Raw genomic sequence first — 14,836 nt, 5'->3', positions numbered from 1 at the left:
TTTCACTGCTACCCAGACAGATAACCGAAATCAGAGGAGCCTACTTCTTGCTTAGAATTGTTTCGCCTGATTTGTTCACGGATCTCTGCAGGGCGGTATAGTCACGTTCTGCCCGTACAGTCTGAACAAAACAAGAGTGGAATCATGCTGTAAGATTAGGTTTACATAACTCATTGGCCTTGGCGGTTACTTATTATTATTATATTAATGTAGAATTAATATCAACTACTGACATTATGCCTAGATGTAAATGCTTCTTCATAACATCTCATTAAATGTAAGTTAAGGTAAGTTGTCCCTGTGCTTAGCTAATTAAGCACTAAGCCATGAAGGCGCAGTGGGGGAGTGGATGTATAGATCCATATTTACTTTACCTCAGCACAAACTGGAGGTGAGTGGTCAGCTTCAAACCCCTGCCGCTTTTAGCCCCGAGGAAATTGCCCCCGGTACCCATTGGATAAGAGGTTGGGTGGACCCCAGAGCCGGTCTGGACGACGTGGGGAAGAGAAAATTATTGACTCTACCAGGACTCTAACTCCGACCCCTGGGTTCCAGCCCGTAGGCTGTCGCTATACCGACTGAGCTATCCCGGCTCCATAAAAATAAACGCATGAGAAATAATTACATATAGGCTATATCGTAGGAGTTATGATAGCGTGATCTGTATAGCGACTGGCAACGGGCTGGACGACCGAAAGGTCGGAGTTCGAGTACCGGTAGGGAAAAAAAAATTCACTTCTCCATATCGTCCAGACACCCAACCTCCTATAAAATGGGTACCGGGGGGCTCTTTCCAGGGAGAAAGCGGACGGGGCGTGAAGCTGACTACTCATCTCCAACTAGTGCCAATGTCAAGAAAAATGTGGATCTATACACCCACTCTCCCATACGCCTTCATGGCTTAGTGCTTAATTAGTTGAGTACAGGGACAACTTTACCTTTATAGGCTATGTCATAAATAAATGAGTAAAAACCTTTCACTGTATTGACTAAAGGTCTGACTAATGTATTTTCACTTGATTCAACGTCATTAAACCTACGAACTAAACAAAATGTAACTGGTTTATATGCGCAGCGCACTACAAACCAAATACCATTCGCTTTTATGAAACGCGCTAGAGTGCCTAGCTTATTTTACATCGTGATATTGGTAACCCTGCTGCGATGCTCACGTCACATATCATCTTGTGAGGTAGTAGCCGAGATCCATAATTTGCTCACAGGTTCTCATCTATTTGTTAATCACCTCTGACATTAAAATACGAATAATGCACAGAAAATAATTTCCTATCTCTCAGAACAAGTTACAACTTCATTTATGAAAGTAACTAGCTGTAACTATAGTAACCGAATGCTTATTGTAAAGAAGAAAATAAAATAATAAAAGCGATAAAAACAAACTAAAACTTATTTATTGTCTGTCGGCTTTTTGCCTTTGATTGTTAATGGGGTTATAAGACTTGTGTGATTTTAATGCTCTTAAGCATTTTATTCATTGTGTTTCAGCTTAATGACCTACTGTAGCACTGTATTAACCAAAGATATGCATGTCTGATTGCGTTCGTATTGGTGTGACCCAATTAATTGAACCGTGGTGAATACGGAATAGCAGAATTGTTCTACCCTATGGGACCACTCTTGCAAGCAGAGGCCCCCCCCCATATTTAGTCCGATCTTTAGTCGGTGACTAATGATATATTCCTTTGTTAGTAGAATTATGTAAGAATCTGTAATGATGTGTTTGTATTCGTATTCGGAAGGAGAGAGGTTCGAATCTCGTCCCCAGGAACGATTAGGATAACTGAGGCGTTCTTATCATTTGCTCGGATCTAGCAGGACAAGGATGGGAGATTTATTTAAAGTAGCTTCTGCAAGTATAATTAGAATGATCAAGTCAAGGAGGATGAGGTGGGCAGGGCATGTAGCACGAATGGGGGAGAAGAGGAATGCATATAGGATATTGGTGGGAAAGCCAAAAAGAAAGAGACCAGTGGGAAGACCAAGGCGTAGGTGGGTGGACAATATTAAAATGAATCTTATAGAGATAGGATGGTATGCGATGGATTTGATTGATCTTGCTCAGGATATGGACCAGTGGAGGTCTCTTGTGAACACGGTAATGAACTTTGGGTTCTATAAATACTGGGAAATTCTTGAGTAGCTGCAGATTTCGCTTCTCCTCAAGAAGGCCTCAGCTCCATAAGTAAGTAAGTAAGTAAGTAAGTAAGACCACAGCCTATAACTTCCACAAGTTTACCTGATTATCATTTATAATTATCCGCTAATTAGGTTCTCCATGACCTGTAGTTTCTGTAGCAGTGACTGTAGTTTCTAAAGCAGCCGATCACAGTTAACGTGCATGAACTGTCTTCACTCTCTCGAACACTGGGATCGTGGGCTCGAATACCACTCGAGGCACGGATGTCTGTGTGCGTATATTCTGTGTGTAGGTAGCGGCCTTGAGACTGGCTGATCCCCCATCTCAGGAGTCCTACCGATTGTGTATGGATTAAGAAACTGAAAAAGTGGTCGAGGTCCACAAGGGCTGTAGAGCTCTAGATAGACGGATAGTAAAGCGTCGTTACATAACTCAATTATCAAGCATTTGAAACGGTATTATTTTGAAAAGGAAGAAAGTAGTAATTTGACCGTGTTCAGATTGGTTTTCGTGAAGCAATGCATGTTGCAGAATTGCTTCGGTCGAGTGTTCGTTCAGTTGTATTCCTGCGTTAATTTCCAGAAAGGCTTATATGTGACTGGCTGTTCTCACATATAACAAGAGTGAGTGATGCGGGTCAGTTCTGAAAGAGACTTGGGTCATGAGGTAAAAGCAAAATCAGAATTTAGGTATCTTAAAAAAATAGAATACGGTTGTTTTGGAGTGGATTAACCTGGCTAAGTATAGGGACTATTGGAGGGCTTTTGTACATACGGTACTGAAACTTGGGATTCCATGAGATATTGGGAATTCCGTGTGTGGCTCAACGACTGGTGACTGCAAAAAAGACTCATCTCCATGGAGTTAATTACTNTCTGCTGAATATTTGCTGACGTTTCAGAGGAATATACTGCCTCCATCTCCAGGGTAAAATGTTTGTTTCTTGTTACTTCAATTTCGAAGGATGAGGTGGTTAACAGTTAGACACATAAATGTGAAGGTAGAATTATAAGGACAAGGAAAACGGTATAGCTGTCCCTGTGCTTAATTAAGTAGTACGTTACGAAGACGAAGGAAGTGAGGGGGTGTGAAGTTATAGCTCCACCATTTTTGGCTTAAGCAATTATAATTAAAATGATCAAGTCAAGGAGGATGAGGTGGGCAGGTCATGTAGCACGAATGGAGGAGACGAGGAATGCGTATAGGATATTGGTGCGAAAGCCAGAAGGAAAGAGACCACTGGGAAGACCAAGGCGTAGGTGGTGGACAATATTAAAATGGATCTTACAGAGATAGGATGGGGTGGTATGGATTGGATAGATGTGGCTCAGGATAGGGACGAGTGGAGGGCTCTTGTGAACACGGTAATGAACCTTCAGGTTATATAAAATGCTGGGAAATTCTTGAGTAGCTGCAGAATTTGTCGCTCCTCCAGAAGGGCTCAGCTCCATAAGTAAGTAAGTAAGTAAGTAAGTAATAGATGTAGATGAGTGTTCAGCTTCACGCTTGACAACTATACCTCCAGGAGAGAGAGCCATCGGTACCAACCGAATGACAAGCAGTGAGAATATTTTTTTTAGTACTAATGGGGTGGGACTAAGTCGCTTGTACTGCGGCGACTTCTGGCCTATTGTACCAGCCCCAGATGATATGTGAGGCTGATTGTGGAGCAATTGGTGGAATGAAGATTGGCAAGGGAAACCGAAGTACTCGGAGAAAACCTGCTCCAGCGTCACTTTGTCCACCACAAATCTCACTTGACGAGGCCCGGGATCGAACCCGGGCCGCCGCGGTAGGAAGCCTGCGACTAACCGCTTGAGCTATGGCGCGGCCAAGCATTGAGAATAAGTTTCATACCGAATTTTTATCACTTCGACGCACTTAATTGGATTTTAGGACATTCTGGTGAGGAAGCAGTGATGACCAATATCTACTGAGGTACGACTGAGCTAGGATCCGTGGTGGGGAGCACACGTAGCGCATGAGACACTGTGTAGGGTGAAATGTTTGGAACCAGATTTGGCGTGACGATATGTGAACACAACATAGCATACAAACATGCATGTTCATGAGTAATTTGGGCCAGTAACATAAAGGGTCTGTTACACAAAACAAACAATAGCAACGTAAATTATGTTCCAGAGTCGCAGTCGAAATTGTTGAGTGTTTCTCGTGACAAGTACGTGTAGTTCGACGTTCTCCCGCCAGGTGGCTAATTACTGTCTCATTATACACATGTCACAGTCTTGTCGGCTCTTGTCATGGGCTAATTCTTACATCACCTTCTGCACTGTATCTATGCCTTAAATTCCAGAAAACTCAGATCCGTTTTCCCCCTTGGCACTACAGCCCCAGTGGGCCTAGGCCTACCTCCATGAACTTCTCCGTTCACTTCGGTTTTTCTAGATCTTACACATTCGGTAGGACTACTTGGGCGGGTGATCAGCTTGTCGCAAGGCCTCTACCTGTACACAAACACAGAAAAACGCACACACACAAACTAAACATCCATGCCCTGAGTGGGATCCGAACCCACGATTCCGGTTTCCAAGCGAGCGAAGACAGTACATGCCTTAGACCGCTCGGCTACCGTGACCGGCAGTGTATAAGAATAATATATAAGAATTCAGTTCGTACCTCACAGGAAACAGATCCGAACCCACGATCCCGGCTTCCAAGCGAGCGAAGACAGTGCATGCCTTAGACCGCTCGGCTACCGTGACCGGCTTCAGATCCGTTTACAGTTTTGAATTTAATTCACAAATCATAACTTTTTTTTAATTCATAATTAATTCGATATGTGCACATTAGTTAAGCAGCGAAGTTCATAACGACAAGAAAACTATTAATTTAGTTGTAAATGATTCTGAAGGCTAGGTACTACACTTGTGATTACACTAGTTTACAGACATTATCTAGCGGTGCGAGAGATCACAGCGCTGGTCCAATGATTAAGGTAAGCCTTTCTAATGGAACTGAGGTACTGATGATAAATATATAACTAGTTCGAAACCGAAGTCCAATGGTAATATAATATATAAAAGTAAAGTAAAGGTATCCCTGTAACAGGCCGTGGAGGCCCATAGAGTTGTGAGATGTTGAGGTTCCCACATTTTCTAGACAGTCGGCTCATAGATGGCGGCAAGGTTGTCAGCCCTACGCGCCGGCCGTCTTTTACCCCCAAGAATATTCCAAGAATATTCCTGGTACTGATTTCTGTTAGAGACTGAGTCTACTCCAGGGCCATAATGCGGCTGGAAGGACTAGGTCAATTGAAAAAAGTCCAATTACCTCATCAGAACTTGTAGCATAGTGCCTCCTATATCTAATATATAATGCTATTTTTTTTCTTGGCACTACAGCCCCAGTGGGTCTAGGCCTACCTCCATGAACTTCTCCGTTCACTTCGGTTTTTCTAGATCTTACACATATGGTAGGACTCCTTGGGCGAGTGATCAGCTCGTCGCAAGGCCTCTACCTGTACACAAACACAGAAAAACGCACACAAACATCCATGCCCTGAGTGGGATTCGAACCCACGATCCCGGCTTCCAAGCGAGCGAAGACAGTGCATGCCTTAGACCGCTCGGCTACCGTGACCGGCATATAATGCTAATACTGGAGTTTATTCTGGAAAATGTAACGTGCGTGACTTATAAGACGGGTTTTGGATTGGATGATTGACTTTATTGACACGTTATACATTCACACAATTCGGGACCGCAGGCAGTTACAGCGGGATCGCTATTCTACACACATTAGGATATATTTAGTATATTTTGTCTAATGCAAGCGGAACATTAGTCGTGATAGCCCAGTCTGTACAGTGACGTGCTACGGGCTAGACGACCGGGGCTCTACTCCCGCCAGAGGCAGGATTCTTTTCTTCTCCATAGCATCCAGACCGGCCTTGGGGCCCACCCGGGCCCCTAATTCAATGCGTATCGGAGATCCTTCCTCCGAGGGTAAAGCGGCCGGTGTGTGGAGCTGACCACACACCTCCATCTAGTACCGAGGTTACTCATGGTGGAGCTATACCTCCATTACCACATATGTCTCCATGGCATAGTGTTTAATTAATTAAGCACAGGACAATTCGGTCTGTTTTTACATTTATAACCGGAACATTGAGAGTGACTGAGTAACACCGGTTCAGTTCAAGTGCTCGTTATTAACTTCAGATCGAAAAGAACTGGACCTAACGTGTGTGTGTTAATATAATAGCAGCTTGTCTCCTGAAGGCGGGAGCAGAGCTAACGCAAGGAACGTTGCTTATATCACATAGGCTTGTCGCAGGCATCGAACAGTGTCCCAAATAATACTTTTATAATAAATGATTTTCACAGACCTTAATAGAATCCATGACATTTCGCTGTCGGCACCTTTGAAGTATTTGTTTATACAATCCTTCCACGGTTGAGCAGAAATTAACGCATAAATAAAAACCTCAATTTTTCACAGATTCGTACAGAATTGTTAATTACTCTTTATATAAACCGTGGTTGTAAACAAAGACCGCCTCTGTGGTCTAGTGGCCAGCGTTCCTGGCTATAGATGCAGAGGTCTCCGGTTCGATTCCCGGCGCTACCAGATTTTCTGAGAAGTTGTGAGTCTGGAACGGGGTCCACTCAGCCTCGTGAGGATAATTGAGGAGCTATTTTAAAGAAATAGCGGCTCCGGTTTAGAAAGCCGAAATTAACGGCCGTGAGGATTCGTTGCGCTGACCACACGACACCCTCTATCCGCTAAAGTTGGAACTAACTTCGCCGAAAAGCGGCGGTCGCTCGGTCGGTATAGTTCGCTTACGGACTGAAATTACGGGGTGTTTTTGGTTGTAAACAAAAAATACTGGACACTATACATTGAGTGAACAGTGCAATTCGATTCTGTGATTTGGGAATTAGGCATGAGACCAATAATTCTTTTCTTAATTTGCATATAAAAAAGGTGAATATAAATTTAAGTAATCAGAGTTGCATCAAAAGCATGTAAATTTGCGGTAAACACCAACATGGCCATGAGTGTGTTGCTGTTTCATTAATTATTTTAATGACAGCACATGAACATGTGTCTAACAACAGCGCGTGTTTCCACTGTAGACCCACAGCACCAGACGTAACTGATATCTTAACACTTTCGGGTTGCTGAAGTGATCTTAATTTCCTTCTTGAAGAAAGTATGTGTTGGACGTCTCAAATTCGGTGTCTAGCTCGTAAGGCTGCCTTCATCGCTATCTGTTAAATGATTGGATGGAAAATGAGGAAGCCTCGACGTCTCACAACCCTATGGGCCTCCATGTTCTATTACAGTGATAGTTTTTATGGTTCGGCGCTATCCCGTGGTCTGGCACGATTTTAGTTTGCCGGACGGCCACTTTCCGTCCACAGCGCTAGTGTTCATTATTCACAGTTTGTTCATATGTCATTCTTGTCACGGAGTACACACAGCGTGAATATGTTTTGTTTTGTACTCTATTTGTTATTTGCCCTTTAATGTGTATGAATTAGGGGGTTCGTTTCTGTAAAAAATGTAGTCTGGTTCGGCTCCGATCTGGTAGTAAGCGGCCAGATTAAAAATATCTGATCTGCAATCTTAAGTAAACACATTTCCTTATGGCATCAATCTTCGCTACGCCATCTCCGTGCGTCAGTTCAGTGACAGCCAAGGAAGATGAATAATTCTATTTTCTTGGATATAACTCTGTGTAGTCCATTGAAACTCAACCGACGTTTCTGACGAAAATGTCGGCTCCATCTGCAGGGTTGAGGGATAAGCTAAGTAGGAAGCCAGAGCTCTGCTTACTATCTGTTTCACTCTGGTTTATTGTTTACCCTCACTATTGAACGCTGAAGATGGAGGCTATATGTTCCCCCGAAACTTCCTTTGAATTTCAACGGACTGCACAGTGCTGTATCCCAGAAGAAAGAATTTTCCATAATCACTTCCGTGAGAAACTCAAAACGTAAAACCCCTGAAGTCGTTACTGTGCTTAGATTGCGTGCCAAGCAAATGTATTGGGGCACGAAATGAGGGATCCAGCAATAGATTCAGGGGAGTGGTCGGCTTCATTGGAATGTCCTCAGTCTCTTGCAAAGGAATCGAGAACATGAGGCCTTGTGGGCCTCACAGAAATTTAGATTTGGTAGCGAGAAGAAAAATCCTTGCATATGACAGGAAATGATCCCCGGCCGCGCAGAACGTAGTTACTTTCTATTCCGAATCATGTTCTCTGTTTAAGCTTGTAATTAGGTTATATTCTGCTATATTTTCAGAAAGTCCTTTATTCTTTTCAGATATCGCTTCCTTATTAACTCTCTGTGATGAACGCTGTCTCTGTAACTTCCTTGTTGCCAGTACTTGGACGTTTACCAAACTTAATGTATTGCGTTAAGGTCGGGCCCATCCCACAATTATAATCAATGAGTATAATGAACGCACAAAGTATAATCCGGCAAAAATTTCTGAGTCAGACTATAAAACCGGGCTCTTATGAACACGGCAATGTACTCTCGGATTTCACTCACTGCTGGAAATTTCTCTGCTTTCTGAGCAGCTATCACGTTCTCAAGATCTCTGCTTCATGGAGTTATTTAACTGTAATCAGTAGAATATAGTCACATCCCCGTGACCACTGCACCAACATTCCAAAACTGTAATAGGGAAATGTAGTTTTTACCCGTCGGGCCTTCCCCAGCTATTAGCTTCTGAAGGAGGGCTATGCTCCATGGAGTTAGTTCACTGTGTAGTATGTAATCACTTCCCTGTGAACAGATTTGGTTATTCTCAACATTATAAACATAAGATAAATGGTAAAATTGTCCCAGCATCTAAATAATTAACCAACACGTCATAAGAACATATAAAGAACTGGAGGTATAGCTCCATCATTCTTGACCTCGGCACTGGATGGAGGTGAGTGGCTGGGCTTCCTCTTAGGAAAGAGCTTCCGGTACCCGTTGGATAGAGGCTGGGTGGACCCTGGAGCCGTTCTGGACTCTGTGGAGAAGGGAACAGTCTTGCTCTTGAGAGAAATCGAACCCAGACCGTCTACCCCTTACCCCGTCTCTATACCGACAGAATGTAACGGCACAGACCTTAATTTTACTTGTCGAGAGCTCCTCGACGCGGCTGTTGGAGCTGCCGTCGCGTACACTGGCTCTCTGTCCTTGACTCCCTGCCGCCTCCCGCTGTATTATAGGAACTGGAGTCTTTTCAGTGGCGGTCAAAATAGTTCTGTCATCGAGGTATCTAACACAGTGTAATTCGTTGGAAGTCAACCAACATTTCAGAGAAACGTACCGCCGCCATCTTGAGGCTTGAAGACCAATAGAGGCAAGAAACCAGCTTTGCTTGCTGCCCGCTTCATGCTAGGCTCTTGCCTGGTTTACTCTTCAACCATAAAGATGAGGGCTCAATGTTCACCTGAAAAGTTGGTTGACTCTCAACGCGGCGATATATCCTAGAAAATATAACCCTTCAAACGTTTAGTTAATTTCCTAGCCTGGATCTCTACATCCACTCCTCCATACGCCTTCACGGCGAAGTATTTAATTAGTTAAGTACAGGGACATCTTTACATTAATATCTAATGGTAACAGCAGGCCCATATCGGGGAGGGGGTTGAGTTGGAATATTATATCCAGACACCTGACCTAGATGGGTCGAGATATACTCTTATTCAAATTAACAAGATGTAGTAAGGAAGCAGCCGATCAAAGTAGCTGCATAGTCTAAAGTATAAAATGTCTTCGCCAGTTCAGACACTGGGATCGTGGGTTCGAATCCCAGTCAAGACATGGATGTTTGTCTGCGATTATTCTGTGTTTGTGTTGTCCTGTGTAGGTAGTCGTCTTGCGAGGGGCTGATCCTCCGTCCAAGGGGACCTACCGACTGTCTAAGATTAAGAAACTGAAATGAAATTAAGCGTTTCATGAATGCCCTATGCTCCAAGTGGGAGGAACAGGAATAAGGATAGATAGATAGATAGATAAATAGATAGATAGATAGATAGATAGATAGATTTATTGATAGTATACAAGAATGTGGAAATTCCATTTGATTGAATTAAAATGTTGTTAATCGACATTCGTTTGATACAGAACATGATTTTTAAAATATTTACAAAATATATTTATATGGCTTTTGAAGTGGGGTGTGACCCCCATATTTGTGACTGGCCGGGGCTTCACCTCACCCCTCTGAGACCCTGGATAACGGTATGTTAGAACACAAACCTGGTCAGTCACAGCAGTATCGCAGTAGCTGCCATTTTGTGTGCGTACACAAGATGGCCGAAGTCAATTCTGTGTGTGTTCCGATCCATCAATGCATTATTATAAATTCTGCCGGTGCGATCTCTGATTGCCAGGGGGTGGTAGAGTGACGATGGTGCTGTTGTGTGCAGGTCGGGCCCACCCCGCCGCGCTGCACGCCGCCACCGTCGCCAGCATGATCATAGAGTGTGCGGGCTGTGCCAAGCCCATCCTGGACAAGTTCCTACTCAACGTGCTTGAGCGGACGTGGCACGCGGAGTGCGTACGCTGCTACGACTGCAGAGGCAACCTCACGGATAAGTGCTTCAGTCGAGAAGGCAAGCTCTTCTGCAGGAATGACTTCTTCAGGTAAATGTCATTTGAGATTTTAGTGGTCGGGTTTTAACTTAACTCAGGCCGATCACAGTGGCCGCGCTATCTATGGGTTCGAATTCCACTCAAGACATTGGTGTCTGTGCATGCTTTTGTTCTGTTTGTGTTGGCCTGTGTTTAGGTAACGACCTTGTGACAGTCTGATCACTCATCCAAGGAGTCCTACCGACTGTGTAAAAAAGATTACGATACTGAAGAAGAGGCCAGGGCCCAATAAGGGGCAGTAGAACCACTGATTAAAGAATGAATGGTTTTAACTTAGAGCAACATAAACTTGGTTTATTCGTACGTAAGCCGCTACCATACTTCCGGCAATTATCTCCCGGTCTCTCACCGTGGCGGCCCGGAATCAAACCCAGATCGGTTCATGTGAGATTTATGGTAGACTAAGAGGTATTGGGGCAGGTTTAATAATGGCTTTCCCATGCCTGTTTTCATATCACCTTATGTTCTCTCATATGTCATCCGGGGTTGGTAAAAGAAACATTTTTTTTTTTCCTTGGCGCTACAGCCCCACTGGGCCTAGGCCTACCTCCATGAACTCCGTTCCCTTCGGTTTTTCTAGATCTTACACATATGGTAGGACTCCTTGGGTGAGTGATCAGCTCGTAGCAAGGCCTCTACCTGTAGACAAACACAGAAAAACGCACACAAACATCCATGCCCTGAGTGGGATTCGAACCCACGATCCCGGCTTCCGAGCGAAGACAGTGCATGCCTTAGACCGCTCGGCTACCGTGACCGGCTAAAGAGACAATTATGGCCTGTGTAATAAGGGACTAAGTCTCACCCCGGCATAAGAATAGATATGAAAATAATCTGTACATAGAGGCGGGCTTAGCTGTTACATTTAAGTTATAGTTTATGCAATGGTTATTTAACGATGTTGTGTTAAGTAATTTGCTGCGTGAACAAATCTCTTATTTTCCTCTGATTATGCTATTTCCTTTTTTGTTTCTGACTCCCGTGAACAGTGGCAACCTTGGCTGGCCCGATTATAATTTATACACTGGCTGTTTTAAGACATCTTGTTAATATGCCTACGATTTCCACTTAATTAAGGAAATCTTTGTTTCTTTAAACATGAGAGGCCATTACAAGGAAATCTAGCCTTTTAACCTGATTTTTCTTATTTTGAAAAAAATAAGGGCAGACTTATGAAATCACCTTGCAGTCTGTGTGTCTTTGCGTCTATGAATCCCATGCTATCAACTTTTGAATGTCTGAACCAATCTTGATGAAAACGCAAGTCACGTGATTGCTCTCTCGCCATTCGATTGGCGTGCTGCTTGCTGCCTAGCAACGAGCTATAACATTCATTCTATTGTTGCTTGCACGTATCGCGCGGTGTTATCGAGCTGTTATCTGGCAATGCGTCGCCATGTCGCAGTATTCAATTCCAATTCTACATGTGCTTACTAAAGCAAAAGGGCTGGGGCCTAGCACCGCGACGCTCAATGCTCTACGGTGCTCCTAATTATGCTAAAGCATAAGAACTTTGTTGAAAACAGGAGCAGGATTAAGAAGTAATTCCCTTGTGTGATATTCACATTTTATTAATCCTTCACTTCTCCCTATCCTAGGCCATTTAAGTCCAATTTGTATCAACACATTATATTTTCGCTGAAATCCATTTCCGTTCCATCCTCCCATCCACGCAACTGGCCACTCAAGTGGACTAGTCCCTCTTAGTATTTACATTAAAATTACGTATGCATTTCTAATTTCCTTCATTTCCCGTTCAGCTCATCTACGATGCATTAAGAGTAACAACAAGTGAACTTAAACTGAGAGTTAGAATTACTCGGTTTTTGGACTTTGTCCATCGGCCGGTGTTCTACACAGCCTTTCGGAAGCGGCATATGTTCCCATACTCAGGTGAGGGAGGAAGCACTCAGTTGGGTTTGGACTCAGTTGAGTCCAAAAACGCAGTATTTCTGATTATTATACACCATCATCAGAACACTTTAGAATAAAGTGAGTGTTTGAGAATAAGGTGCTGAGAAGAATACATGAACCGAATAATAATAATAATAATAATAATAATAATAATAATAGACTAGAAAAAACTGCGTAATGAGGAGCTTCATAACTTGTACTCTTCTCCAAGTTGTGCAAGGCAAGTAGTACGATTTGGAGCGAAGAGGGTTACATAGAATATGCTGGTGGGAAAGCAGAAGGAAAGAGACCACTAGGAAGACCTAGATGTAGGTGGGAAAATAAACTTATAATAGATCTTAGAGAGATGGGAATTGGTTAGAAAGCCTAATCCGTCAAGGCAGAAGAAGAACTGGGGTTTTCGACTGGCGGCTCAGTCTGCAGCCAAATGCTCACGCTGGCCCCTCGCTCGCGGATTTTTGTACCCTGAAAATGAAGGCGATACGTTCCTCCGAAACGTCGATTTACACCATCTACACGGCGCCACATCCCAGAAGACGGAATTCTTCATAGTTACCCCATGAGAACCTCAAATCTTACAAGAAGAACTGTGTTTATCTTCTGTTTTCAATTAATTAAAATGTGGTGGGTATGACAACCGAATCATCTCCAGATTACTGTGCGTCATACCCACACGTATATGAGGGTTGCAGACTATGAAGAGAACAAGGGGTCTCAAGCTGAAGAACTGACTTCTTTTTCCCTTTTCGCATTTCCCATCATGCACCACCGTGGGAGCAGAGGCTATCTACTTAAGCGGTTTCTCCAAATTGAAAACGATCTCTTCTCTGAGAGGATTACCGCCATAATACACCACCCTGCCACCCGGCATCTCGCACCAGAGGGTATGGGGTTGCTTTCAGATGAGTATGGAGAAGCTCAGTTATGCATGAGATGCGCTACTGGGCCTTAAAACCAACCCCGTCACAATCCTCTCTACTTTGGCTTCATAGCATTTCGGGGGCTGGTGGTTTTCACTTGAAATGCTGTCCGTGTACCCAGGGGTTTAGATTTAAGTTGGAGGGTGGGAAAGACACAAGTCTACGGTTTACCTCTTACAACTCCGGCATAAGATGCTACCACTATGCGAATGATAACATATATGGAGAACCTCGTGTCATATTTGCTCAAGGAAAGAACTGTGAAGCTAGCAAAGGCAGCCGTTACCGAGTAACGGCTTCGCAAACAAGCATGTTTTCATTGCAACAATTGAATACAGTAATAATGGGAAACGGTGTTTTCTATGCGGTCTGTGCAGATATTATAAACAGGACAGTCAGCTGAGTTAGTTGGTTAGTGACTGAGTTAGTCAGTTAGAACTGTTGAGACGTATCGTGTGCTGTAGTCATTTGTAAAGTGTAGAAATCAGTCAGTGTTATAGTTATTTATAGTTACGAACTGCAAGTAATCAATAAATCCAATCTCCAATCCAAAACCGCGTCGAGAGTCGCCCTAACATGTAACAATGTATATTTATGTCGTGCGCAGTTCTGTCGCATTTTATTAGAGGGATGAGTTCCTGAAGTCCTCGCATAATTCAAGACAAAGTCGGCCAGTTTTCATATGCACACGCGAATCTTGCTGATCTCTTTTTTGCATTCGTATTATTTCAGACTTTGAGCATAAAGTTTGAGTTTATTAATACTTTTTATAACACATGTTATCAGATTCGCATAAAATGCGACCACACCATATATGATTTACTATAGGCTGAGGAAGTACTAATTAGAAATGCTTTATTTTGGAAAATAATTGCACTAACTCGTCCTCAAAGGAAGTATCTGCAAGCTTAACTTCCTACAGAAACATGGCGGTGACTGATATGAAACGATCTAACCGGGCGCGTGTATTTGATTTCTAAGCTTTCTTTTTTATTTTTATTGCTAGTGGGGTGGGACTAAGTCCCTTGTACTGCGGCCACTTCTGGCCTATTGTACCAGCCCCAGATGATAGGTGAGGGTGATTGTGGAGCAATTGGTAGAATGAAGATTGGCTGGGGAAACTGAAGTACTCGAAGTGCCCCAGCGCCACTTTGTCCGCCACAAATCTCACTTGACCAGACCCGGGATCGAACCCGGGCCGCCGCGGTGGGAAG

General features: G+C 43.5%; 2 protein-coding genes across 2 annotated transcripts in view; one reads left to right on the top strand and one right to left on the bottom strand.

Annotated features, from left to right (window-relative positions):
- LOC111869407 (RING finger and transmembrane domain-containing protein 2) overlaps positions 1–14,836 on the bottom strand; it is a 198,754-nt gene that overhangs the window by 65,193 nt on the left and 118,725 nt on the right. The gene's annotated exons all lie outside the window — the stretch shown is intronic.
- The window catches only part of LOC111869419 (LIM/homeobox protein Lhx8), a gene marked incomplete at its 5' end in the record, with an annotated part of 103,908 nt that overhangs the window by 24,099 nt on the left and 64,973 nt on the right, over positions 1–14,836 (top strand). The window contains one exon of the mRNA XM_033753426.1: positions 10,563–10,779. Within this exon, the coding sequence (XP_033609317.1) occupies positions 10,563–10,779 (217 nt within the window). The remainder of the gene's footprint in view (positions 1–10,562; positions 10,780–14,836) is intronic.

This window comes from Cryptotermes secundus, unplaced genomic scaffold (assembly GCF_002891405.2).
Source record: "Cryptotermes secundus unplaced genomic scaffold, Csec_1.0 scaffold813, whole genome shotgun sequence".
NCBI lineage: Eukaryota > Metazoa > Arthropoda > Insecta > Blattodea > Kalotermitidae > Cryptotermes > Cryptotermes secundus.
Note: the sequence above shows the minus strand (reverse complement) of the source record. Positions and strands in the feature narration are given on the sequence as shown.